Source organism: Peromyscus leucopus, chromosome 11, assembly GCF_004664715.2.
Source record: "Peromyscus leucopus breed LL Stock chromosome 11, UCI_PerLeu_2.1, whole genome shotgun sequence".
Lineage (NCBI taxonomy): Eukaryota > Metazoa > Chordata > Mammalia > Rodentia > Cricetidae > Peromyscus > Peromyscus leucopus.
Window position 1 is genome coordinate 56,496,165 of NC_051072.1, and position 26,111 is coordinate 56,522,275.

The window sequence follows — 26,111 nt, forward strand, 5'->3', positions numbered from 1 at the left end:
CAAATGAGTAATTTGGTAAGTTATTTGGTTTTATCTTCAGCTGTAAATGGACCAATCCCAGGCATAATTTTATATTTACTATCAATTGTGGAATTGGTGTAATTCCCATAGAAAATTCTCTGTACATGGAAAGACTTAGCAACTAAAGATGATTATCTTGCTTCTTCTGTGTAACCTAGTAAAAATAATTTATATTCACAAATATGGAAATGATGTTGAAATCACACAGTGCGTTTTCAGATTTCCATTAGCATACAGCATCAGTGTGCTTTGTCCTACATGGCACTATTTTCAGATTCTCTGAAAGAATCAGAAGTGATTAGCCGATCTAGGCTGGAGTTCTCTTAAAGAACACCGATGATCCCACATTGTTATTAATTTAACATATACTTAGTTCCTCCATAGAAAAGCAGGATTTCAGAGGTGTTGGTGTTGTGGGTGATGGCAAGATTCAGGAAGTGGGTAGCAGGGTGGAAGTGAGATCATGGAACAAGAGTTTGGGAAAGAAAGGTTAGAGAGGGTTGTCCCCTCTAATGTTGTCTAAAATGGCAGTGGGATTTATTGTGGTAGATGATAGTGATTCAGATATCGGGCTTCCAGGAATGGTAATTGAGGTTTGTGGGTGTCTGCAGTGAGGGCAAGCAGTTGTGGGAGAACCTGAAGAAACAAGAACTTTCTGAACCCTGAATGGAAAAGTGCAGCAAGATAGGCAGCCTGTGCATGGTAGAAGCTTCGCACAGAGAGGCTAGAAACAAAGCATTAGAGAGTTTTAAGTCAGCGGCAGAATTTAGATTGAGGAGAGCAGCCAGAGAGAGGCTATCATGGAGCTGGGATGATAGCGATAGACCATGGTGGGCCACGGAGCAAGGATGTGTGACATGGTCAGTTTGGCCAGCCATGAGTGCGTAGAGTGAGATGAAAAGCTTTGAATTCCATTTGCTCTAATGTTACATGTCAAGCCTTACAGGATTTGTTGATAGTTTATTGTGGTTGATATACTGTGTATCCTAAGAAACTTATCCAAGGGTCAGAGAACAGAACAGCCACTAGATTAGACACAGAGGCCAAAAAATGGTGGCACACACACCTTTTATCCTAGCATTCTGGAGGCAAAGATCCATCTGGATCTCTGTGAGTTCAAAGCCACACTGGAAACAGCCAGGCATGGTGACTCATGCCTTTAATCCCAGGAAGTGATGGCAGGAAGCAGAAAGGTACATAAGATGTGAGGACCAGGAACTAGAGCCTTGTTAAGTTTTTAGATTTTAGCAGCAGTTCAGCTCGGATCCATTCAGATGAGGATGCAGAGGCTTCCAGTCTGAGGAAACAAGGTCAGCTGAGGAATTGGCAAGGTGAGGTTGGATGTGGCTTGTTCTGTTTCTTTGATCTTTCAGCGTACACCTCAATATCTGGCTTCAGGTTTGTTTTTATTAATAAGACCTTTTAAGATTTGTGCTACAATTTATAATCTGTATGTTGGGCCTGTTCAGACTGTTACAGTAAAGTCCCATAGACTGGGTGACTTCCAGTCAACAGAAACTGTCTTTCAGGATTCTGGAGACTGTGAACTTAAGATGAAGGTGTCAGTGCCCTGTGGGAGCTGGTTTAGTGCTTTGTGTGTGGCACCTTTCACTATGTTCTCACGTGGAGGGAGAAGGGGGAGGCCCCTCCTGATCCCTGTATATTAATCACTTCCTCAAAGCTCTGTGGTACTGTCATCGTGGGAAGGAGAGGCGTAGACATTGAGACCAGGGCGACCAGGGACACAGTGTCTGGAAACTTGTTCATTCTTACTAGTAAATGCGTATGCTAGCAATTTGTCAGATGAGTTACAGATACTAATTTTTGTTGTCTTTAAGGAGAAACCTAAATGAGAATAAGAACTCTCTTGTTAGTTTCCATTTTGGTAGTATAGCTTCTCTAGAGAAATAATACAGTTCTAATATTTAGTAGCTTGACTTATGTTTAATTGATAAGCCACTCATGAAACATGTTCTGTTACTGCCCATGCCCATCCCCTTGATCCAAGAAAGTTGTCCTTGGCATTGATGTTTTCTTTGTTCATTCTCTTTTATTTTTTTCTTCTATTTTCATTTTCCTCTTTTTTAAAAAAAAAAAAACAGAATGTTGTTAATAAGTCAGATTTGAACAAGTAAAAAAAAAAGCCTTCTAGTTACAGGAGCATTTAAAAAATCATTGTAACTCATGAATTTCAATTTTTACAAAATAAACGAGTGATTTTTTTTCTAGTAGGCAGCTTATAGTGTTCCAGAATATTCATTTCTTTACATATGCTCTTCCTAACTTGAGTAGGAGTTGATATAGACTGTTGCTATGGTGAAGTGCATTCTGTTTTTCAGGGTATAAATTTATATATGGGGATAGTGTAGAGAAAGAACTTACTATGTAAAATTCCATCTAAAATGTACTCTGCCTATTAATTTATGAACTATACCCTGACAGAAATGTCCTTAAAGTTAGGTAACATTGTTACTTCTGATAATTACATAGTTTTGAAAATGTAGCCTTTTATACATCTAAATTTTGCTAACTTTCCTGGGTTCTATATTGCATAAAATCGTTAAAGTTCTCACGAGCAAAGGAACCATGTGCTCATTTCCCTCTCCCAGTTTCAGGAATCTTCTGAAGATTCCTTCAGTCTCTGCCTCTCCATCCTCCCTCCCCCCCCATTCCCTTTCCTCTCGTAGCCCCTTCTAACTTGCCGTTCCACGCCAGGTATGACAGTACATGTTCTGAGTTCACCTGCACTGCAGCCCTTTGGGACCTCTCACAGTCCTCCGTGCCTTAGGCAGGTGGCAGTCCCCCTGCCTGGAATGTCACCCTCCCCATCTCACTCTCCCGGTCTCACCCTCCCGCCTCCTGCACGCCCACAGCCCACTCCACCATTTCAAGCTCTGCTTTTCCCCCTCCTCGATGTCTCCTGGCTTGAAGCCTTCCCTCACCGGCGCTCTGATGATCCCCACCCCACACCCAGCACTCTGTGTTTCTCCCCATCTCTGTACTTTACCCTACTAAGCCACAATTGTTCTTTCTGATGTGCTTCCAAAGGGTTTGGGCTTGACGAGGACAGGGAGTGTGCATGCCTGTGTAGGTGTGACACCAGTGTCCGTGGCCTCTGACGCACAGCAGGCTCCTCCTCACATTTGTTAGCTGAGACACCTTCAGCCGTCTCCAAGTCTCACTTTAAAGTTTTGCCTCTTTTTCTTCCAGAAAACGTTACTTTTTCAGGATCTGGGATTTCACAGTTTGCAGAATATCACACTGAAGAAATAGAAGAGAAACGAGAGCTACTGTAGTGTAACACCTCTTCATACTTGTGATAAACTAATTCCCTACATGTAGGGGAAGTCATGGAGAGGCTGCCCCAGCTGAATCTTAGACAATTTCTGGAACATGGGCGTAGTCCAGGGCAAGGGCTGCCTTTTCAGCCATGCTCACTGCCGGGAACACACAGGAAATGATACCATTTTGAGAGTACTCTGAACTCAAAGGAGAAGGGAGAGGATGTGGGCCCAAGGGCTGTGGCTGTCCCAGCCCCATCCATCACCTTGAAGATTAAGGAGTCGCCCTGTGCAAAACCAGGACACCCTCTGTGGAGCAGTCCATAATATGTCATGACAGTTTAGCTGTCCTGTGACTGTCTGCTTATTAACCCAAAAGGCTATCTGGTAGATGGGCTTTTGAAAACAATTAGAGTTGTTCTTGTATTCTGGTTTTGAGACAAGTAATCTAAATCCAACTTTAGGAGGTACAGTTGGGTGGGGGAGAAAATGAGTCAGGTGTGCAGAGAAGATCTCCAGGAAGCCCCTGAACTGTGGATCCCTCCGGCTTGTGGGAAACCCACTGGCTGGGTACCCTAGAAGTGAGTCCTGGGGTCTAGGTCAGTCAGTGGCCTGAGGCTCTTTGGTGCCCAGTACTGACTGTCTGGTGTGTAGGAGACACGCACTTCTTTGTCTATGCGAATGTGTGAAGCCGGGAGAGATGACCCGTTTCCCAGATGACTTCTCTCCCAGGACACGTTGTTCTAGATTCCCCAGCAATGCTTGCTTTGGCTGTATACAAGTTAAATATAACATCAGTTGTAGGGATAGTCTATAGCCATTGATTATTTATGTCTAATCACCAAGTGGAATGATAATGCCTAACCTAAAATATCCGAGCTTTAAGCTTGGCTTCATTTCCCGGCTAGATTATACAAATTGTATCTGCTATCAATGTGTTTTCCACACAGCACGGTGAGTAGATAAATGAACCCAAGAACGAAAATGAAGGAGGCCACTGTAAGGTGTATTTTTTATTATGTGTCTGCACGCATGTCTATGTATGGGTATGTGTACATGCGTGCTGGTGCTTGTGGAGGCCAGAAGAGGTCATCAGATCCACTGGAGCTGGAGTTACAGGTGGTCGTGGGGTGCTCCTCTGCGGGAGCTGTATGGACACTTAGCCACTGGGCCGTCTTCAGCCCCAAGGGAAGCGTGAATGGTACTTACCTTGTTTTCTGTGGCTTAGATCCTGTATTTTCCTCTCCTGTTTTAAACACTGAGAAAACATTTGTTTGATACTGACTTGAAAAAGATTTATTTGTTTACTTTCATGTGTATTTGTGTTTCTATGTGGGTGCATGCTGTGTATATTGGTGCTTTCAGAGGCCAAAAGAGGGCATTGGGTCCTGGAGCAGAGTTGTAGGTGGTTGTGGGCCACCTGATGTGGGTGCTGGGTAATGAACTCAGGTCCTCTGGAAGAACAGTAAACCTCTTAACCACCCATCCATCTCTCCAACGGATACTGACTTTCTTTTCTTAAAAAATCCAGTGCTGGCATCTGCCCAGAGTGCTCCTCTCTCTTCCTCTCCCTAACCCATGCCTGTCGATTGAACTCTTGTTCATTCTTCAAGACCCCAAACAAATATTTTCTACTGCATAGAGCCTTCACCATCACTTCAGCCAGAAACAATCGGCCCATGGTGGTATGTCTTCCTGTCTTAGAATTCCTCCCATGCATCACATCTTGTTATGTAGGCAGAGAGGGTGCTGTGATAGCACACACAGGTTCAAATTCTGTTCTTTCCTTCTTTTCCTGGGCCTTAGTTTTCCCATCCGTAAGTGAAAAGCTGGGTACCAGCCTTGCTTCCCCTGCTCTACTGAACGGGAGATGGGTAGGGTGCGGGATCAGAAAGGTTTAGACCACTGCCCTGGTCTCTCAGTTGCTAGCCTCACACTCCCCCCCCCCCCCAGTTCTCATTCACCTTGGCTTAAGAGTGCCGAGATTCGACTGAGAGCCGTGTGGAGGGAGTCTTTGTCTGTAACTTGCATTGATTGACATTTTCAGGGAATAAAGCACTTTAAAACTGACATTTTTTTCGAGTGGCCCGCAGCTACTATAAAAATAGTACTACCACATTCTTTAAAGATGGATGTTAGCATCTGTGCCTGTCAAGGAAGGAAGCATGGTCTGCAGAGAATTAGCTCTTACCAGGGTCTTAGAAATGAACACGTGACAATTTTGGATTCTGTTCTACTGTTGACTTTGGGGCTACTATGACTTAGTGTCGTTCTAGTATACCCAACGGCAGAGCCAAGTTCCCCAAGCTGAAGCCTCTCGGCTGATTTAACAGCGTCTGTGCCTCCTTGTCACTGAGCAGAGGTCCCTTGTGAGACGTCCATCGGCAGCTTTGCTGCCAGCAGCTCTGCACTCCTGGGCAGGAATCTCAGCTTCCCAAGCCTCTGAGTCTCCTCACCTGTCACCTGCTGTCTCGGGGTTTCTGTTGCTGTGAAGAGACACCGTGACCACTGCAACTCTTATCAAGGAAACCATTTAATTTGGGCTAGTTTACAATGTCAGAGGTTTACTCTGTTGTCGTTGTGGTGATAAACATGGCAGCATGCAGGCAGACATGGTGCTGGAGAAGGATCTGAGAGTTCTCCATCTGGATCCGAAGGCAGCAGGAAGGGATTATGTGCCACTAGACCTGGCTTGAGCTTCTGAGGCCTCAAAGTCTACCCCCTAGTGACTCACTTCCTCCAACAAAGCCTCACCTGCTCCACCAAGACCACACCTCCTAATAGTGCCACTCTCTGTGGGCCTGTGGGGGCCATTTTTATTCAGATCACCACACGTGGGAACACAGGGGCTGTGGTGCACACTTGTAATGCGTGCATCAGGACATGGAGGCAGGAGGAGTACAAGTTTGAGGCCAGGAAAGGCTGCGTAACAAGACCCGCCCTCCATCAAACTGTTGTAAGAACTGTGAGAGGATGCGTATGAAGTGTGTGTGTGTGTGTGTGTGTGTGTGTGTGTGTGTGTGTGTAAGGCAATTGTTGATGTTGGGTGCCTTCCTCTATCATTCTCTCTTTTGTTGGACAGGCTCTCTCACTGAACTTGGAGCTTGCCAATTCAACTTGGCTAGCAGTTCAGCAAGACCCAGGGATTCTCCCGCCTCTGGGGTTGCAGGCACGTTCCGCTTTGCCTGGCTGTCTTTGTGAGTGGTAGAGTTCCAAACCCAGGCCCTCAAGCTTACCCAGCACTTGCTAACTAAGCTGTCTCCCAGTCCTTTATGACTGTCTAATGCTGCTGAATTTTCATCTTTCTCAAAGAAGATAGTGTTTAATGTTGTGGGTGCTTGGTTATTTCAAGTTCTGCTCTGCATTTTGACTCTTCAATTTTGAACTCTGTTCAGATAGATGCCACGCATGCTAAGGGCAGACTCTTAGGAGAGCTGCCCAACTTCCACAGCCTTCTCCTTTCTGTGCGTGTGCGGGTGAAACTTTGAGTGTGGGTTGGTATGTGTGCTTTGTTCCAGCAGGGCCCCTGCCACCTACCACTGGCTCATCAGGTAGCACTCTGTCCACCATGTCAGGTCTCCTGGTATGCTACTTGCAGCTTCTGTCTGCCTCTGTTCATCTTAATCCATCCCTTCCTCTCTCTGCAGTTTCTTAAGACTTGCTCAGTGTGTGACCTCGTACTGGTTGTCTGAGCGGTCCAGGGCGTACATTGCCATTCACTTCAGTAGACTTCCATGGGTGCAGAGGGACTTCCGGCTAAGTTCTGGCTTCGCTCTGTCCTGTTAGGATGTTTACTCATGCTAACAGTGGCTTCTGACTGTTCTCTTAGGGAAAATCACTCATCCTGACAGCAATTCTGGACAGATTTAATGTGTGCTCTGAACGTATCTGGTGCTATGAACTTTGATGTGTGGTACCTCAGATACCAATCCTTGTCAGAAGACAGATAAGCACATTAAATGGGCGGGTGAAGTCCTTGCTCGTTATCTTCTCTACTTTGTCATCTTGGGATGGAGAAAAGGACTCATGTCTTCCTAATTTTTATGGGAAGACATTGCTTTTAAAATGTAAATGTGGTAGATATCTTCTTGGTAACACATTTGACTATCAAACTCATCTATCATGGGAACTTTCTAGTAGTGAGATGGGTCATTTCAGGCAAGCAAGATAAGGTCATCTCAGAGAGGAAACAAAGGAAATGGAATGGGGGAATGTAACACAGAATGACAGGCGGAGGGGCTGAGCACACAGCCTGGCTGCAGGAGGTCTTTCCTGCTCAGACCTGTGGGAAGGCCTTAAAGCAGGAATGAGCCTGGAGCCAGCCTCCTGGCTGGTCACTGGAGAACAAACATCCAGTCTTCTGGCACCAAAGGAACCTGGTAGAAGTGTGGATTAGATAAGCAAGTCAGGCAGGGAAGAGACCAGGAATGCCCTGCTGCAACCCAGCTGTGTGGGGGCAAGTTCTGAAAAGAGGCAGAAGGCTACCCAAGTAGCAGAGGGGCAAAGCAGCTGCCATGATGAGCTCAGGCTTCTGAGAAGACCCACTGCACGGTCAGCAGGGGTGTGTCCCCTCCAGAGTGACACATGGAAATCCTAAGTGCCAAGTTGATAGTGTTAAGAGGCGTGTTTCTGGTCATTGGAGTTGATTAGATCTGAAGAATGGAATCCTCCTGAATAGGATGAGTGCCCTTACGGAGGAGCCTGAGAAGGCTCATTTATCCCTGTAGCCAGGAGAGATTCTAGCCAGGAGCCATTGCGGCTATCCCCAGAGTGTGTCTGTCTCTGTGCCTGGAGATCCTTCACTGCTGTGTCTCCCGTTCATGTTCATAATGCCTCTTGTCGGGGGTCCTTTAGGGTTGTGAAGAAAGTGCCTTTGGGCTGGGAGATGACTCAGCTGTGTGTTCTTCACTCACTGCTCTTGCAGAAGACCTGGGTTCAGTTCTCAGAACCTACATGGTAGCTCACAGCCATCCAGGTCTGGGAACTCTAATACTGTATTCTGGCCTTCACAGGCACCGGGCACATATGTGGTATGTGTGTATAGACATGTAAGCTAAACACTCTTACACATAAAATAACCAAATCTTAAAACATATTTAAAAAAAAAAAGAATATGCCATTTGTTACCTGTAAGCAGTTGAGTTTAGTGAGTGGAAAAATGAGTTCTTGTCTGAGCTCCACAAATGCAGAGGTGGCCGGGAACGTTCTCTGCCATAGTAGCAGCTGCAGTGTGTCCAGGCTTCCTGGGCATCTCTTTATCCACACAGCAGGCGCAGAGGCGTTCCCTGGCCTCCCCTTGCAGTGTGTGTGCAGGGAAGTCTCTGGGTACAGTGTAAGACTTATGCTCCAGCTCCACACACCTATGACCTGGGACTGGATTTAGTCTGAGAGACCATTTAATTGAACTGTCTGTGTTTTAAGGGGAAGATACTGAGGCCTAGAGAACCACACCAGCTTGCCCAAACGCTTTTGTAGAAACCACCTTTCTAGCATGTGGGCCCATTCTTTATTCAATTTCGTTTCTTCTTAAATGTTTTTTTTTATTTGAAGATTTATTTTTGTGTATAAGCATTTGCCTGCTGTAAGTGTGTGCACCATGTGCATGCCTGGTTTGAAGGCTGTCAGAAGAAGGGGGTGGTCCCCTGGAACAGGAGTTACTAATAGCCACCATGTGGGTCCTGGGAATCGAACCTGGATTCTCTGCAAGAGCACTAAGTGCTCTTAAGTGCTAAGCCACCTCTCCAGACCCCATCTTTATTCCTTTACCTTCCTGTTCTGTGGGCTTTTTCCTTTGTCAGGGTTCTCATAGAAACTGATGTTACAGGTAAAATTTCTCCACACACCCCCCCCCATGGTCCTCAGCAAAATATGTATTTACTGCCTGGGTATCAGTGCTGACTTTCTGCAGGTGCCAGTTATGAGTAAGTTAGGGACTGAGGTTTACAGTGTGAAGAAAGTGAGAAAGAGGAGGAAACCGATCCTTAATCAGAGGGAGCTGCTGTTGGCATTTGGACAGACACCCTTGGCCTTTTATTTACCCTTTTTTTGTCTTATTTATTTATTTATTTATTTATTTATTTATTTATTTATTCATTCATTCATTCATTCATTTATTCATTCATTCATTCATTTATTTATTTTGGTGCAGGGTTTCTCTGTGTAGCCCTGGCTGTCCTGGAATTCACTCTGTGGACCAGGCTGACCTTGAACTCAGAGATCTATCTGCCTGGCTTTTCCTCCTGAGTGCTTGGACTAAAGGTATGCACCATTGCCTGGCTTTATTTATCTTTTTAAAGCATAACTGTGACCATCTCATATTAAGTATTTTATAGTATGTATTTTTAATTTAATAACACAGACAATTCCTTATATTTTTAAAGTCTTAGGATAATTTTTAATCATGCTATGGCATTATATTAAACAGTTGAAACTGGTGTTTGGACCAGGAAATAAGCATGGAGGTCAGAAAGGTCAGTTAGACTGCTTAGAAATAAGCTTCCACACACTTCAGTCTTCATTGCTATTTTTGACTTTGCAAGTATCAAAATGTTCCCTGGTACACACAATTAAATACTGGAAATAGACGTTAGGATTATTAGAAAAACAGATATTTCACACAACAAGTACGTTCTAAATCTTTCTAGCTTCTCGATACACCATGCGCCCTCAGCTTCTGTGGTCGGCCTGCTGTGTGACCACTGCAGCTTCCAGAGCACTAATGACTGCTCCCCTTCATCCCTCTGCTTCCTCAGCTTCGGGGCCACTCCCTCCTGAATGAGAGCAAGAGTTGTATATTCTCCATATGAATCTGATCACGTGCCTGGCTTATTTAACTTAGCGTAGTGGCCTTTAGTTCCATCCATTTGGCCACAAATAACAGAATTTATCATCTGTTTTTATGTGCAATAACATTCCATTGTATGGAGGTATCATCATATTATTATCATGCAGTGGAATATTATCCTTTGCCTTTCGTCTATTGATGGGCCCTCTGAGGTTGATGGGCCGTCTCCACGTCTCGGCCATTGTGACTCTTGCTACAGTAAACCCAGGAGCACAGCTGTCTCCACAGCGTACGGGTTTCATTTCCTCAGCTGTTTACCAGCTCTTCTTTCACACAGATGTTAGGAATGCTTGTAGCGCTCCTGTACGACGCTTCTGATTACCCTTTCCTGCCAATACGCTTTTAGATCTCGTGTGTTTCTTTGGCTGCAAATAGCCTATTTATATCCCACGATTTCAGTGTTGCTTAGAGGTAGGAGTTACATAATGTGGCTGCCTTTTCATGTTCTGTGTGGCGATTTAACAACTTCTCTTGACAGTGTTTATCTGTGTGTTCTTCTTGTCATACTGTCTCTGTGCGGCCGGATCATGGTTTATCTGTTGATAAACACGGGAGCAGTTTCCAGTCTGAGGCAGCTGTGAGCAGTCTTTTACTGACGTTTTGGTGCACATCATACACATTTATGTTTGACCTGGGCAGAATTGTTTCGTTTCCACTAAGTAACTCACTCTCCACCTTTCCTCCTATGTTTTCTTTTAAAAGTGGTGGGTTCTGCTTTCCATGGTTTATTCTTTCATCCACCTAGACTAGGGTTCCTGAGATTTGGGGCCTTATTCATTCTCAGACAGCTCACCATTTTCCCACCGTTGTCTTTGTTGGCTCACCAGCCCGCCCTTGGCTGCTGGGCTTTCTTTTGCACCATTGGCCTTCTCCTACATCTGCACACACTCTTATCTGATGCTTCTTCTGTTTGTGTGTTCCAGGACGGGGAAATGTGAGATACTCCAACTCACTGTCATGGGAGGCGCTGCCGCCAACAACAGTCTTTTCCATGTCCTTTGCTGTATATCATACTCATTTCCGTTCAGCGTGTACATGGGAGCAGAGTTGTTTGGCTCTGTCTATTTTCAGCTTTAGCAGATATCACTGCAGCTTTTCAAAATGGTGTGCGGAGTTTTTCTCCCACAGTGGAATGAAAATTCCAGCCCCTCTCTCATCTTTGCCAAAACTTGGCCTTGACAGCCGCGCAGACTTTCTTCCTCTTCATTCTTTTCTGGTGTTTATTATCCTGTGTGTGTGGAGTGCTGGTGTCTCTTCATGGTGTCATTTCCTTATGGAAATTGGTCAGCTTTTCATGTTCTTGCTGACCATCTATGCGTCTTTTGTCATCACTACCCCTGCCCCCAAAAGAGATGAAGCCAAGTGGAAGGTAACTGAGTCACTGGGGGTGCTGCCCTCAGGAAGGATTGATGCCGCTCTTCTGGAATGGATTCTTTTTCCTGACAATAGACCTTTATAAAAAGAGCAAGACTACCCGCTCCCAGCCTCTCACTTTCCGTGTACAAAGTGAATACCTCTGGCATGAACTACCACCATTTCATGCCACCCACTGTGAAAACCTTTACCAGGCCTGAGAACAAGCCAGCACTATGATCTTGAATATCTAGAACCTTGACTTCAAAGAAACTCTTTCTTTAACAAATTACCCAGCCCCAGGCATTTTGTTATAGGAACGGAAGTGGATTAATTCAATGACATGCGAATAGGTCGCAGAGCAGTGCATTGGGAAGTCTCTTTTGTGGGATGAACTGTAGACGCCACATGAAAATCAAAACAAAACAAAAACCCTCTGAGCCAAGCAAAGTAGTGGATACCTGGAATTCCAGTTCATGGCAGGTGGAGGCAGGAGACTGAAATATGAGGCCAGCCTGGTCTACATAGTGAGCTGAAGGCCAGCCTGGATCATATAGCGAAACCCTATCTCAATCTGCCGTCTCCAAATAAAAACCAACCCTTACGATCCCCTTCTGGTGCACTAAATGAAATTCCATTTGTTTGTTTGTTTCCAGCAGGACTCTGAGAGAGTGATGATAATCACTGGACCAAACATGGGTGGGAAGAGCTCCTACATAAAACAGGTCGCTCTGGTGGCTATCATGGCTCAGATCGGGTCCTATGTTCCTGCAGAGGAAGCAACAATTGGGATTGTGGACGCCATTTTCACAAGGTAAAGTGTTCATTCTCTTTGAATGTATCTCGTAATAGAAGCCGAGGCCACATTGTCACACAAACTCCCTTCTTATGTGCGTGTTTGGATGAGTTTACGCTCAAAGCTCTCAGGGCTCGGGAACATGAATCATTAGTCACCACACACATTAATATGGAAGAGACCGACCGAGGGTGTCATTTCCCTACAGCAAGTCTTTTTTTTTTTTCAAGTCTTTTAAATGAGTGCTTTAAGCAAAATCTTAGAGAGGGAATCAATACCTACTACATACAGGCTTAGCCAAAAGGTTGTGAAGAAATAGAAGTCAGTATTTGAATGGAGAAAAGAAGCTACGGTATGCCTTCTAGCATGGGAAGCTGAAACTCACCCCTCCCCATCGTTGAGGTGGAAATACCAAGCAAGATTGTTTAATTCACATTTATTTCCGCTCTCAAACATTGCATGTAACTGGCCAGGACTTACAACCTCAATATGTATGCTTAATTTCATGCATTCTTAGCAATATGAGTAAAATACCATGGTTTTACTAAAAGGAATTTATAGTTTATCTATTTCATATCTCCCAATTTATCAGTTCTTGAATGGTCTGTATCTCCTGTATTATAATATTTATGTAAATACAATATATGTAAACATAACACTATATAATAACCAAGCTCTTTATGTAATGCGTCTGTTACTGTCCAACTTCATGGGTAGACACTTGACCCTTGAATCCTACCAGAATTTACCTATTACCAATATTAATGAACTTGGGCAGATACTGAAATACCTTAAAATCTGCAAGTTGAAACAGTCTTTCTTTGGACTTTTGAGGGTCTCGCTGAAGGATGGATTCACTAGTCAAAGGGCTTTTCAGATGGAGTGGCAGGTGCAGGCATCAGCATTAGTAGGCACGGTGGGAGAAGGAACTATATGGAGGCCCTCCAGGAAAAGCCTGAAGTAAATCAGGACTTGGTGAGAGATGGGTCCAGTGATGGAGGCGAGATGAGTTGTCAGGGGTAACAGTGGTGTGCACATCTGGATGGAGAGTCCTGGTACCTATGAAAGGGGCAGGAGTATTTTAATCTTGCTACTGCTGAGACAGAATACTACAGACTGGAGATGAGAGAGGTGGCGGGGGAGGGAGGATGTTCCTATGTGCAAGAGCATATGGAAGCCAGAGGTCAACTGGGGTGTTCTTCAAGAGTTAGGAGCCGGCCATCTTGTTTCTCTGAGACAGGGTCTTTCCGTGGGACCTGAGGTTTGCCACCTGATCTAAGCTGACTGACCAGCAAGCTGCAAGATGCTGACTGGCCAACTCCCCAAGTGCTGGGGCTGCAAGCTTGCACCATTGTGCCTAGCCTTTTCTAGGTGGGTTCTCAGGGGCAAGAGAGACGCTCAACAGTGCTGAAAGGCCCAGCAAGATTCTGTTTCTAGCAAAGCTGTATCACTAGCAACATTAAAGTGTCAGGTCCATGCTCCAATGAGCAAGGGATGTGAGTGAGTCTAAAGTGAGGTGCCACTGGAGGAGAATGGCCAAGAAGAGGAAGCCACAGGCCATGGAGGGACTCGTTTGCTCTCTGTTTTATTTGTGAGGGTAGTTTTGCACATGTTTTAGTGCTTTCCAGAGGAGAGATTATGTCCAACTATTTATGATCCTAACGAAACAATGCAAAATGTGTTCATCACTTTTGGAGGGTGTTGGAATGAGTTACAATGGTACCTAAACCAAAAATAATCATGAGTTATTTTGGAGAAAAATGAAGTAGCTCTCCTGACTTGAGGGGAAGTTTTTCTTACAGAAACTCTGTGGCTTAGTAGCAAGAAAGGGTGCTATGGATTACAGTGTAGTCCTTAAGGTACTTACAGATCTAGGTCATAGTCAGAAATGGCTCATGTCACCAGAAGAGGTTCGACCAGACATCAGGTCTGGTTTGAAGCAGAGGCCATGATGTCTTCTGGTCAAAGCACCAAATCTAAATCCATTCAAATCTTTAGCTCTGTCCCCAGGTTACAGGAGGAACATGATGAACACAGGAACCTTTTAAACACAGGACCATGGGGATTCTATGATCAGAGTGTAGACATGGGAAGCAGTGGAATAAATGATGGGTATCCAGTCTGATACCTGAGACTGGGTAGCTAATAAAGACCAGAGACATGTTGGGCTCAACTGTTTGATTATAAAAGTAATAGGTGCACTTATGACAGATATCCAACAGGATAACGGAATGTAAGGTGAAATGAAGCATCCTCATCACTACATCCTGCTTGTCTGTGGTCTGTTCATCCAGTGCCTTTCTCTACATTTTTGCTGTATAGATGTTCTTTGAAACAATACCCAGCAGCATTGGGTATAGTTTTAAGTTTTATGAGCACTGTATCGTACTAATCTACGAGTGGCTTTCTCCCTTCGCTGTATTTATAAATGCAACTGTGTGTGGAAGTATATATCGTTACTATCCCAGTTACTATGTATGTACCACACATTCCTTGGCAGGGATTTAGCAGGAGTTCAATGTCCTACAGATGTAAACAGTATTGGTACTTGTGTTACTTGAGCACTGGGGCATAAGTTCTGGCTCCAGAAGCCCCCGTGGTCTGGGCTCAGCCACCCACCCCAATACAACAGCAAAGGGCAGAGAAGGAGAGAAGCAGATAAAGGCCCCATGGCCCTAAGCCCATCCTCGGCATACAGACCTGAGCTTTAGGTTTAAAAAGAAGAGGAATTAGGGCAGGGGGGCGGTTTGTATAATGAAATGATTTTGGTTATGGTGTGGTCTGGTTGATCATTTTTTCAGTTCTGGCTCTGAGAAATTGTGCCTGTCTGGTTCTCAGGTGACAATTTGTCCCTGCTCTAAGCTTTGGCCTCTGCATCATAAGTCATTGCTGTGGTGTCTTTCCTGGAGCCTCCTGTTACTTAATGGGGAGTTTCAGTTGCTTAGATACAGAATGAAGGCAGAGATTCCAGGCTTTCATTCTGCTAGCTCTCAGTTACATTTTGGGTCTAGGAGAGGAATTAAAGTTTCTGAGCAAAAGCAGTTTCTGGGTGCTCGTGACACTGACTTATACATTGTGTGCTATACGTAAGTAAATCTTCTCCATCTAGTCTGTACTGAGGCATAGAATTGCTAGGCTGTAAGGAACATGCATCTTTCAAGTTCTCCAAGAAGGCCATACTGGTTAGGAGCAGCAGCGTATGAAGTTTGTCCTCATGTTTAATGCTAAATTAGAATAAGAAATACCTACTTGGTGCCATTTCCATGTGTTCTCCAGATTGCTGTAGGAACATGTTCATTTCTATTGTTTAATGTCCTTTATATGAAGTACCATCTGGTATATTTTTGTTGTTGGTAGATTTTTGATGCTAGGAAGATTTAGTCCCCTCCCCCATGAACACACTGTGCTTATTTACAAAAAGCTTTGGAGAATACGTTGTCCTTCCTCACGCCTGCCAGGTCTTCCATTACAATCCAGTGGCTGCTTCCTCTTCATCCTTTTGTACTTGGCTGCCCGGACAGCAGAATCTAAATTCAAGGGTCATGTGTGGAAGCAAGTTAGATCTGATACAGCAGGGTTTCTCTACTGTGATGCTTAAATACCTGCTTGTTTAAAATGCTGCACTCTAAGCCCAGTTCTTGTGATTTCAAACTGGGATCTCTGAGGTGGTGCCTAAGCAGTCATGTCAGAACAGCCTCTAGATAGAGAATTACCACATGGTTGTAATCTTTATTTAATATGCATTGCAATTCTTCCTGTAAAAGTAAGTGATTGTTCAGATTACATCACTGTTACTTAAAAATTCTTTTTGTATCCATTGAGAAATACAGTGTGGCTAAACTGAGTGAAATGTTTGCATAAGGTTTGGCTCCAGACTTTAAGCTGCTTGTTTTTGTGTTTTATTGGACATCTGGAACATTGGGCTTACATTGGTGTGGTCCATAATTATCAGTGGCATGTCTGCTGCGGCTCCTGCAGGGTGCCTTTGGAAGGAGACAGTGGGAAAGCTGTAGTTAGACAGAAGGTTGGGGATCTTTTTCCTTGAATATTATAAGGTCACATGAATGCTGTCCTGAGTCATTAGGAGATCTTTTTTAAGTAAGTTTTTGACCAACATCTATATTTGGCCCTAAGTGATGTATTTAAATGAGTATATTAGGATGTGTATGCTCATCAGTGAGATGCCTGTTTCCAAGCATCATTAGCATCTAGGGCATCACTGAGATCAGATCTGTTGTTTGTCTTCCTGATATATGAGTGTAAGCTTAAGCCTTATTCAGCTTCTCAGATTAGGTAATTAAGTTTGAGAAAAGCAATGAGTTATTAGTGTGGTTAGAAAGTCATTCGAGAAAAGCAAAACAATTGTCCTCTCCTCTCAACATTATTTCTGTTTGTGCCAATAAAAGGTTCATGGATGGAGGTGTTTACAATAACTGGCCCCTAGTGAATAATTTGATGGTGTGCGGCCCACACTCTCCTTCTGTGGCACCTGGTGTTGGGAGGAGCCATATTCAGGATGGCTTGGGTGTGTTTGTCTTGAAATAGAATTAAAAAGAAGTGGATGCTTGGTGTTTAATATTATTTCATGTGTTTGCTTTTGAGCGGAGAGGCAATTTGTCCATCCAGTTGGACAAAAACTGTGAAGAATGTCCAGAAGAGAATGCATCCTTCATGGTCAGAAAGAAAGCATCTCAAATGAGTGCATCTTCTCCCCAGTTGTAAATACCCACACTAAAGACCACATGATAGATGGCATGTAACTAAAGGAGCAAATTCCTCTTTCTTTGGTGGCTTCAGGAATTTTGCCTTGGGAAGGTCCCTGGTGGGTTTAGTTGTATGCAAACATGAGAAACCTCACTGCTGCTTTTTGGTGGGAAGTGTGAACTTACTACCTTTACTTGGATCACAGTCTCCTGAAGATTTGCTGTGGGTGCAAAAGGATCCCTTGCTTGAGTTCCCCAAAGGTACTGTTCAGAAGGGCGTGGTGGAGGGGGCCTTAAACTCTGCTTTTCCTTTTTGAAGATTCTGTTTAGTCGAGAGCAGTTTTAAGTTCACAGGAAATTGAGAAAAAAGGGTAGAGATTTCCCAGAGGTTCCTGCCTGGTGCATGCAGGGCTTCCCCCAGCGTCAGCCTCCCTAGTGGAGTGGTCCAGCAGATGAAGAAGCTACATTGCTGCAGCATCACCATGCAGAGCTCCTGGTTTACATGAAGGCTCATTTTGCTTTGTACGGTGTCACCTTCCTGAGAATCCTCTCTGCCGGCCCTGGTTATTCCGCCTTCCCTCCCCCCAGCTGCTGCTCCCCCCCCCCAGGGATCATTTCACTCTGCACCTGTGGTTTTGTCGTTTCTTGGAGTATCCTGTAACAAAGAGTCCCTTTGGCGCTGTAGGCCTCCTTCTCTTGATAGCACTGGAGTTTCCTCTGGGTCTTCTAGGGCTTGATAATTCATTTCTTTTGGTGTTGGGTAATAGTCCATTGTCTAGATTACCACAGTGTGTATTTGCTTACCATTTCTACACTAAAAGACATCTGAATTGCTTCTGAGATTCAAAAATTATGAGTAAAGTTGCTAAAAACAAACCTGTAAACATCCATGTGTGGGTCTTTATGTGGCTATATGTTATTAACTCCTTTGGTAAGAAGCATACTTGATCAGTCATGTGACACTCTTGTGCATTTGGTTTTATGTGTAGTGGTTACCTCATAATGTACAAAGCTCTGAGTTTGATCCCTACTGCTGCAAGTGAACAAATAAAACTAAAGCTAAGAAATCTTTGGGTTGTTTATTATTATTATTATTATTATTATTATTATTATTATTATTATTCCTGTTTCTTCCACATCCTAGCCTCTGTGACCCCCCTTCTGTCCATACTTCAGTCTCTGTGACCCCCATTCTGTCCATACTGCAGCCTCAGTGACCTTCATGCTATTCTTCTTTTGGGTTTGTTTTAGATTTCACATACAACTAAGGACAGGTGACATCTTCTTATTGTGCTTTTTCACCTCACATAATGTCCTCCAATTTCATCCGGGCCACAAGTAACAGAACCCTCTTGTTTTTGAGGCTACATAGTATTCTATTCCATTCTTGTGCCACGGTTTCACTACCCACCTGCTGTCTGTCAGCCACCTAAGCCACATCATGGCTACTGTGACTAATGTTGCAGTGGTCTCTCCCCTCCCCTCCCCTCCCCTCCCCTCCCCTCCCCTCCCCTCCCCCCCTCTCTTCTCTCTCTCTCTCTCTCTCTCTCTCTCTCTCTCTCTCTCTCCCCTTTCTCTCTGTCTCCCCTTCTCTGTCTGTCTCTGCCTTCCCCCCAACACACACAAAGTTGTGATCTTTAGCACAGACTGGTCCTGAACATCCCATCCTCCTGCCTCAGCTTCCTGCACGTTGGTATAAATGAGCCATCCTGCTCCTTTCTGTGTTTCAGTGTCTGAACCTGGGGGTTGGAGGCAGAGGTCGGGTGTCTTCCTCTGCCTCACTCTCACTGAACCCGGAACTCCTACATTTGTGTCCTGTGACTGACTCCGGTTTGCACAGTGAACACCTTACCAACTGAGTTCCCCAGCCCCAGCTTTGGGTTTTTGTTTTAAGACAGTGCCTCTCTCTAGCCTTATCATGGTGATCCTCCTGCGGCGGCGGCGGTGCTGGGATTACAGATGTGCATCGCAGTACCCAGCTCTAGGTGTCAGGGGTTTGTAATTCCATCCCTTATGGAGTAATGTTTTTGTTGAACTAAAGACAGTGTCAGCAGTCACGTAGGTAAAGAGGTGGGTTTACGCTTTGCATTTTGTATACCCTTTAAATACCAATTGGTAACTTCTCCGTTTTAGTCATTGCAGCTTTTTCTCTTCTTAGACTTTATCTTCTTGGATTCTTTTCTCTCTTCCATCAACCTTTTTTTTTTTTTTTTTTTAATTAAAAGTATGGGCTAAGTGGGGTGGTGCACGCCTCTAATCCAAGCACTCAGGAGGCAGAGGCAGGTGAATCTCTGTGATTTGGAGGCCAGCGTGGTCTACAGAAGACTTCCAAGACAACCAGAGCTACATAGTGAGCCCCTGCCTCAAGAACAAACAACCAAATCAGGGTATTTTATTACTGAGTAGGTTTCTTACCTTTAGTTCAAGTTAGACTACCCAGAAAACAAGAAGCTTAGACGGCTGCACTGGGCAGAATTCTGCAAATACTTAAGCAAAGTGAAACAAAGGGAAAGAATCCAAAATGCTTAACCATTTTGAAAAACTTCCTAAAGAAAAGATATAATGGTTGATTGTCCTCTAATGCTACCCATCCGAGATACTGAAAATAGGAAAGTTCATAGTCAGAAGATAGAATGTAGTTCATCTCGGCTGGGAAGACTGAGCAGGCTGTCAGTGGGTACAGTCTCTTAGAGAGGCTGAAAGTTCTAGAAAAAGGCAGCAGAGATGGTTGTGCAACATTAAGAATGTGCTTCCTACCACAGAACGGGACACCTCCAGACATTTTAAAAGTGCTTGAATCTCTCTCACACAAGCATTTCCTTGGGAAAGCCCGGCCACTGTGATTGGAAGGGAGAGAGGCCATTCCTTTTTCTGTCACTGGGAAACATGTAGCACACTAACTCAGAATATCAAGATCTCATTAAAAATAGTCTCTTAGAATCTCCTGGAAGTGTTCTTGATTGTAGAAACTAGTTCAAAGAAGTAATCATTTCTTTCCTCCAGTTAGTTTCTGAAGCTGTGTTGACCTATATACGGGTTACGGGATGGGGGAGGGGAGGGGAGGGGATTAGTAAGATTAGTCGGCTGCCACTCCTAAAAATATCGGTTGATTTTGTCTTCTTAATCGCACAACTGTGGCCTCTGTCTGAGAAGAACGCTGAAGAATGCCTTTTCCATTTTTATGACAATTGAATGTGAACCAGACAAATGTACTAACGTGTTCTAGAATTCCCCAACACATCTTAACATCTGAAGAACTTGAGAATCATTATCCAGCATATGTATGTCTTGTTAATTTAATATGAAATTACAAACTCTTGTTTTCTATAATCCTGCTTTGCTGCAAGAAGTTATTTTTGGCTAAAAAAAAAAAAAATGACTAAGCTATGAGGCAGTAAGAGAACATGGTTGACGAAAAGTACTTGGTCTAAGACAAAGATTGAAATGTAAAATAACCTCAGATCTATTGATTGTCCTCAGCCAAACTCAAATACATAGACCTGATGTTCATTCAGGAGAGCTAACAGCAAATCCTGTTATCAGTAAACAGTTCCCACGTGAATTGCAGCATCAGTGACTGGTTAATGAGCTGTCTTTTCCCATAGCGTCTGGTCAGTATTAGGTTCTCTAGGAAAGCAGAATTATGATTAGACTTGCGCCAGCTCCTAGGGCAGAAGCTTTTAGGGGATTCTATGAGGAGCAGGGTGACTTTGCTTGTAAAAAAGTTAAAAGACAAACAAACAAACTAAAAAGATATTTGTAACCACTAACTAGCCTAATAGTAGAAGCGTAATAAAATTTCGTTCGAGCATCCCTGAAATCATATCTGGCCGTCTTAAGAACAGAAACCTTACCAGGTTGTGTGAAGTACTCATGATGGCTTAAAACCATCTCGCCCCAAGCGGAAAAGCTTGTGTTGGCCTCTTGCCTGACACAGACCAGTCCTGCTGATGGTGACCTGCCTTCCCAGTGTCTTTGTTCATCTGTGAAAGAAGAGTGTGAAACCGTGACCGAGAACTTGTCCAACGCCGTTGGCTTTTGCCTGGCTGTGATGAGGGCAAGTCCTTTCTATCAAGGAGAGGATCTATTAAGGGAGAGAAGTGTCCCAATTCTCTATAGAAGACATAGGCCTAGAAAACAACCGAATGGGCAAAGGTGAGCAGCCTGTGGAGTGCAGGCCTCTTTTGTTGTTCATAGCTTGTCTAAGTCAGGCGGCCTTGAAGGAAAGATGGAATGAGAACAAACATTTTTGGTAAAAAGTGTCTGAGAGGCAGTCTGGGCTTTGGTTGAGATTTCCAGAAGCATCTACAGCCGTGATGGTCCTAGTGAAACAGTCTAACACAGAAGTTAGCCATCCTGTGTAAGGTGACTCAGTTCTGAGTGGCAGCCAGAGCAATGGCACTAGTCTCTTTACTTGGGTTTCTGCTTCTGCTTTACCTAGCTATGTGGAAGTGTGTGTGTGTGTGTGTGTGTGTGTGTGTGTGTGTGTGTGTCTGTCTGTCTGTCTGTCTGTGTGTGTCTGTGTGACCGTGCTTGCATGTATCTATGTATGTATATGTGTGGGAGTGTGTGTGTGTGTGTGTGTGTGTGTGTGTGTGTGTGTGTGTGTGGTGTGCACATTCTTGCATGTATCCATGTCTGTGTGTGTGTGTCTGTCTGTTGGTGCTGGGTGTTGAACCTTGGACCATAAACAAGCAAGGCAAACACTCTACCTCTGCACTGCCCCAGCTCCTTGTTTTAACTTTGAGATAAGGTGTTGCCGAGTGCTAACACTGGTCTAGATCTCACGATCCTGCTGCCTTAGCCTCGCACAGAAGTAGGACTACAGCCCTGCACCACCATGCCTACCCACACAATTCATTAATAACATAATTTGAAACACTTCACTCCATTTCACACTGGAAGCTCTTCAGCCAGATGACAGATGATATTTTTAATGTCAAGAAATGGAGCAAAGCTCTGTGTCTTTAGCCTAAAGAGGGGCAAAACTTGGAGGTGGAGTGTGGTGGCTGAGCATGCGCTTAGCATCTGTAAGGCTCTGGTTAATCCAGAGAACCAGGCTACAAGTGGGGGCGGGAAGGCCAAGGGAAGAGGAGGACACAGATTTGTAAATGTCTTCTGACAAACCCTGTCTTCCCAAAAGCCCCCATTAGTGCTTTAAAGTTAACACCAAGGCAAGCTGGCCACTTCCTGTGTGTGCACACAGTGTGCCTTTGCTTTATGGAGTCCATCTCAACAGATCCCTAAAGGCACCCCAGTGAGATCCCTAAAAGAACCCCAGCGATATTGAAGAGGATGCTTAGCATACCGTTAGCCACCATGTTGTAGCGGATTTCTTCTGTGTGTTAATCCACTGGAGATGGGAAAGAAGGCTTTGCTCCATGGCTTTTCTCTGATGCACACATCAATCTCCATCTTCCTGCCTGGTGGCTTGAAAGATTCTTGAGGAGGAGAAAATGTCAATCAGTAATGCGCCCATCCAGAGATGACTTACGCACACTCTGATAACCTGGGTTCTGCACAAGTCATTTTAATAAGCGTGACACACAGTACAATGCTTTTTCTACACGTCATAATTGCAGAAGCAGTGGCTGTCACGATAGGAAATACAGAGTAGTAACAGCAACTACGGACTGGCAGGGGAAGGCTTCCTGAGCCTTGACCACCTCCACCTCCAGCCTTGATTACTAGAGGCTGCCTTGGAGCCTTGCTGGGTTGATTCCTGTCACCATTGTAACGTCTCAGAAAGTTATAACTCTAAGCTTAAATTTATCAACTGGTTCTAGCAATGTCTGACCTCTTGCTACAAAATCTGAAGGGATCCTTTATGAATTTCTAACTTTTCTTCTCTCCTCTCGGTTTTGAAAACTTCTACCTTGACAGGGTCTCAGCATTTCTGTCACTGTAATGATCTCTTGTGTAGAGGTGGGGTTTTTGGCTGGTGGGAGGGGCCTGAGATCAGGTCTCACTAAGTACCTACCACTTTTAGAGGCTAGTTTTAAGATACAAAGATATTGCCGGGCGGTGGTGGCGCACGCCTTTAATCCCAGCACTCGGGAGGCAGAGGCAGGCGGATCTCTGTGAGTTCAAGGCCAGCCTGGGCTACCAGGTGAGTTCCAGGAAAGGCGCAAAGCTACACAGAGAAACCCTGTCTCGAAAAGACCAAAAAAAAAAAAAAAAAAAAAAAAAAAAAGATACAAAGATATAATCAGTTTATATTGTTGTAATGCAGTACATGCACCTTCATGTTAAAATTATATTATGCACACATGTAGAGCAGAAATATAAATGAGCATGGATGTAAAATTCTAAGATACAAACTTTGTCTGTTGAAGGGAATCTTCTGCACATCCCAATCTAAAGTGCTTCTTATTTTTTTCTGGCCTTTTTATTTCCTCTCAGTTGCTATGATTCCTTATTCTTTTTCTTAAATACTATTTTCTCTTTTCTTATCTGTCTCAAGGACTTTTCTTGTGTAAGCAACATAGTAGCCAATATTCCAAGTTCTAGAAAGTCTAAAATAGCCTAATTTTCCTTTACATCTATTTTGTAAGTTTTGATAAAATAAACATCCAGATTTGAAATCTCAAGGCATTGTCCCTGCTCTTCCAACATGGCTTTCAGTGTAGATGAAAGTCACAGTCTGTCTCCTCCCTTTGTTCCCAGTGAGATTTTTCTTTGAAATGTTTAGGATTTTCTTAAAATCCTGTCACAAAATTGCACCAAATGTAAACCAATCATAGTCAGTATTTAGTGGCACTGTCTGCTCGAAGCGAGCTTTCTCTTACCCTAGAAAGCCTCCTTCACCTGGTGGCGTAGTTCCCTGTGTGTGCGCTCTGTGCTTGTCTACACACCCAGGCTTCAGGCCACCGTGTGGTCTTCTCACTCCTTGGCTTGTCTGTTTACATCCTTGGAGGTTTCTCTGGCTTCATCTTCCCGGGCAGTGTCGTGGTCTTCCACAGCATCTCATGTTTCTGTGATCTTGCTTTTATTTTTCGTTTCCAGGGCTTTTGTGGTTTGCTGTTGTTTCTTTTTAAGGAACTTTGGTTTGAGTCTTTCTTCTCACTCTCACTTAGAACACCACAGGTATTAATGATCCTCAGGAAGTTGTATTCGTACCCATTTTTCCTATGATGTTTGTTAGCCCTTATTTCTCATTTCTCTTCAATGTGGATTCAGCCCATAAAAGTCTCACTATTTCACAATAGTAGCACAGTCTAGTGATGAAGCCCTCAACAGGTGGCCTTTGGGAAACATTTAAAATCCGAATTGTAAGAGTAATCATTGCAAAATTGAGGTAAATAACAGTGTATGAACTTTGAAAACGTGGCTGGAGTGTTGCTCAGTTAGCAGCATTTCAGATGATGTTTTCTGTGTGTTGATTTTAAAATGGATAAAATTGACGGCACTTTGTTTTCCAATGCCACTCATTACTGTTACAACTTGAGCGGCACCCACCATGGGCATCAGGGTTCATCTCCCTTGCAGTTGCCTGCTCCAGCCCTGCTGCCCATGACTCAGTGTGCTCATGAATTTGTGCAGAGTACAGGCACCACTGGAGTGCTGCGGCAGGTCCGGTGTGAAGTGTGTGCCTGGGTTGTGAATGGTGATGCAGAACCACGTTGATAAGGGGGGTTCGCAGAGACAGCAGTGATTAGCATTCTGCGACGCCAGCTGTGAACTTCAAGCCTGAATTCTGGGCTTTCTAACTAGTTGCAAGCCCTTATTCTATTACCCAGTTACTCTTTCTCATCTTTCAGGTTCCTTTTATGACTAAATGTTTTCCCAAGTAAATGTGACAGAATATTGCTCTCACCAGTGCTCTGGAAGAAGTTTCAGGGACCTATGGGTATGTGAGTTAAGGAAATACCTGTGCTGGAGCCTTTCCTGAGTCATGCACAGTGCATAGCTGTATACTCAAAACTCCAGGAGACTACTTTATGGAAGGACAGACAGTCTTGAGAGTTTCGGACTCTGACATCTTGGAGATGTGTTTACTTGGGAACCTCTATGAGTTGCTCTCCAAGGCCCTTAAACATCTGTAAGTTAGTTCTAGGACAAAAGTTTCATTGTGTGGAAATGAATTATTTTGTATATAGTAATTGACTTTTTAATTACCCTGGATTTTGCATAAGAAAATGCTGGAAAACTTCCCAAATTGTACAACTCCTACCGCTAATAGATTTTTAAGCGTAGTGACATAGAGAAGTGTTGTTTTGTCCTGGGAACACCAAGGTGTGGGTTTGGAATTTTGAGGACAAAAGCAGGTGAAACTGCCTACTTTTCCAGAATTCTGTCTAGAATGTTCTTTCAGGGTTGAATTTGGTGGTGTTAGACATTCTTTGTATCCAATGTATGATTTATTTAATATAATTTCAATTACTGTTACACACACACAATACATTTATTGTCCATAAAGCAATATTTGGCCTCCAAGGAAGTAGACTCAGGAAAATCATGTGTTCTGACCTTGCTTGTAGGATGGGTGCTGCAGACAATATATACCAAGGTCGGAGCACTTTCATGGAAGAACTCACGGACACAGCGGAAATAATCCGGAAAGCGACACCCCAGTCCCTGGTTATCCTGGACGAGCTGGGAAGAGGGACGAGCACCCACGATGGCATCGCCATCGCCTATGCTACGCTGGAGCATTTTATCAGAGACGTAAGCAGCCACCACACCTTGACAGTTTGCTTTTCTTTTTAAAAGATTTATTATGTATACAGTGTTCTGTCTGCAGGCCAGAAGAGGGCGCCAGATCTCATTACAGATGGTTGTGAGCCACCACGTGGTTGCTGGGAATTGAACTCTGGACCTCTGGAGGAGCAGCCAGTGGCTCTTAACCGCTGAGCCATCTCTCCAGCCCCCTTGACGGTTTCTATGAACTAATATTATTTTAAGTTGGCATGTTATAACAACATCCATTTAAATGTGAGATAATTGAACTAAGCTCCTTAATAAGTCTATTGCCTCACTTTTTGTGGTGAGACCTGAAATGTGTCCTCATGGTTACTGTATAACTCTGGTCGTAATGCCTTTATTAATACCTGCCTGCCCCTCCCCCTTGTGTATGTGTATGAGCAAGGAGTGTGCACGTTTGTGGGGTGCAC

At 44.1% G+C, this 26,111-nt stretch overlaps 1 protein-coding gene across 7 annotated transcripts in view; it reads left to right on the top strand.

The window, feature by feature from the left end:
• Positions 1-26,111, top strand: part of Msh3 (mutS homolog 3) — an 87,979-nt gene that overhangs the window by 51,032 nt on the left and 10,836 nt on the right. For 6 of the 7 annotated variants that reach the window (XM_028891035.2, XM_037209513.1, XM_037209518.1 and 3 more), the window contains 2 exons: positions 12,156-12,313; positions 25,479-25,665. In XM_028891035.2, coding sequence (XP_028746868.1) covers positions 12,156-12,313; positions 25,479-25,665 — 345 coding nt within the window. The remainder of the gene's footprint in view (positions 1-12,155; positions 12,314-25,478; positions 25,666-26,111) is intronic. The other variant, XM_037209512.1, reaches the window with a different exon arrangement.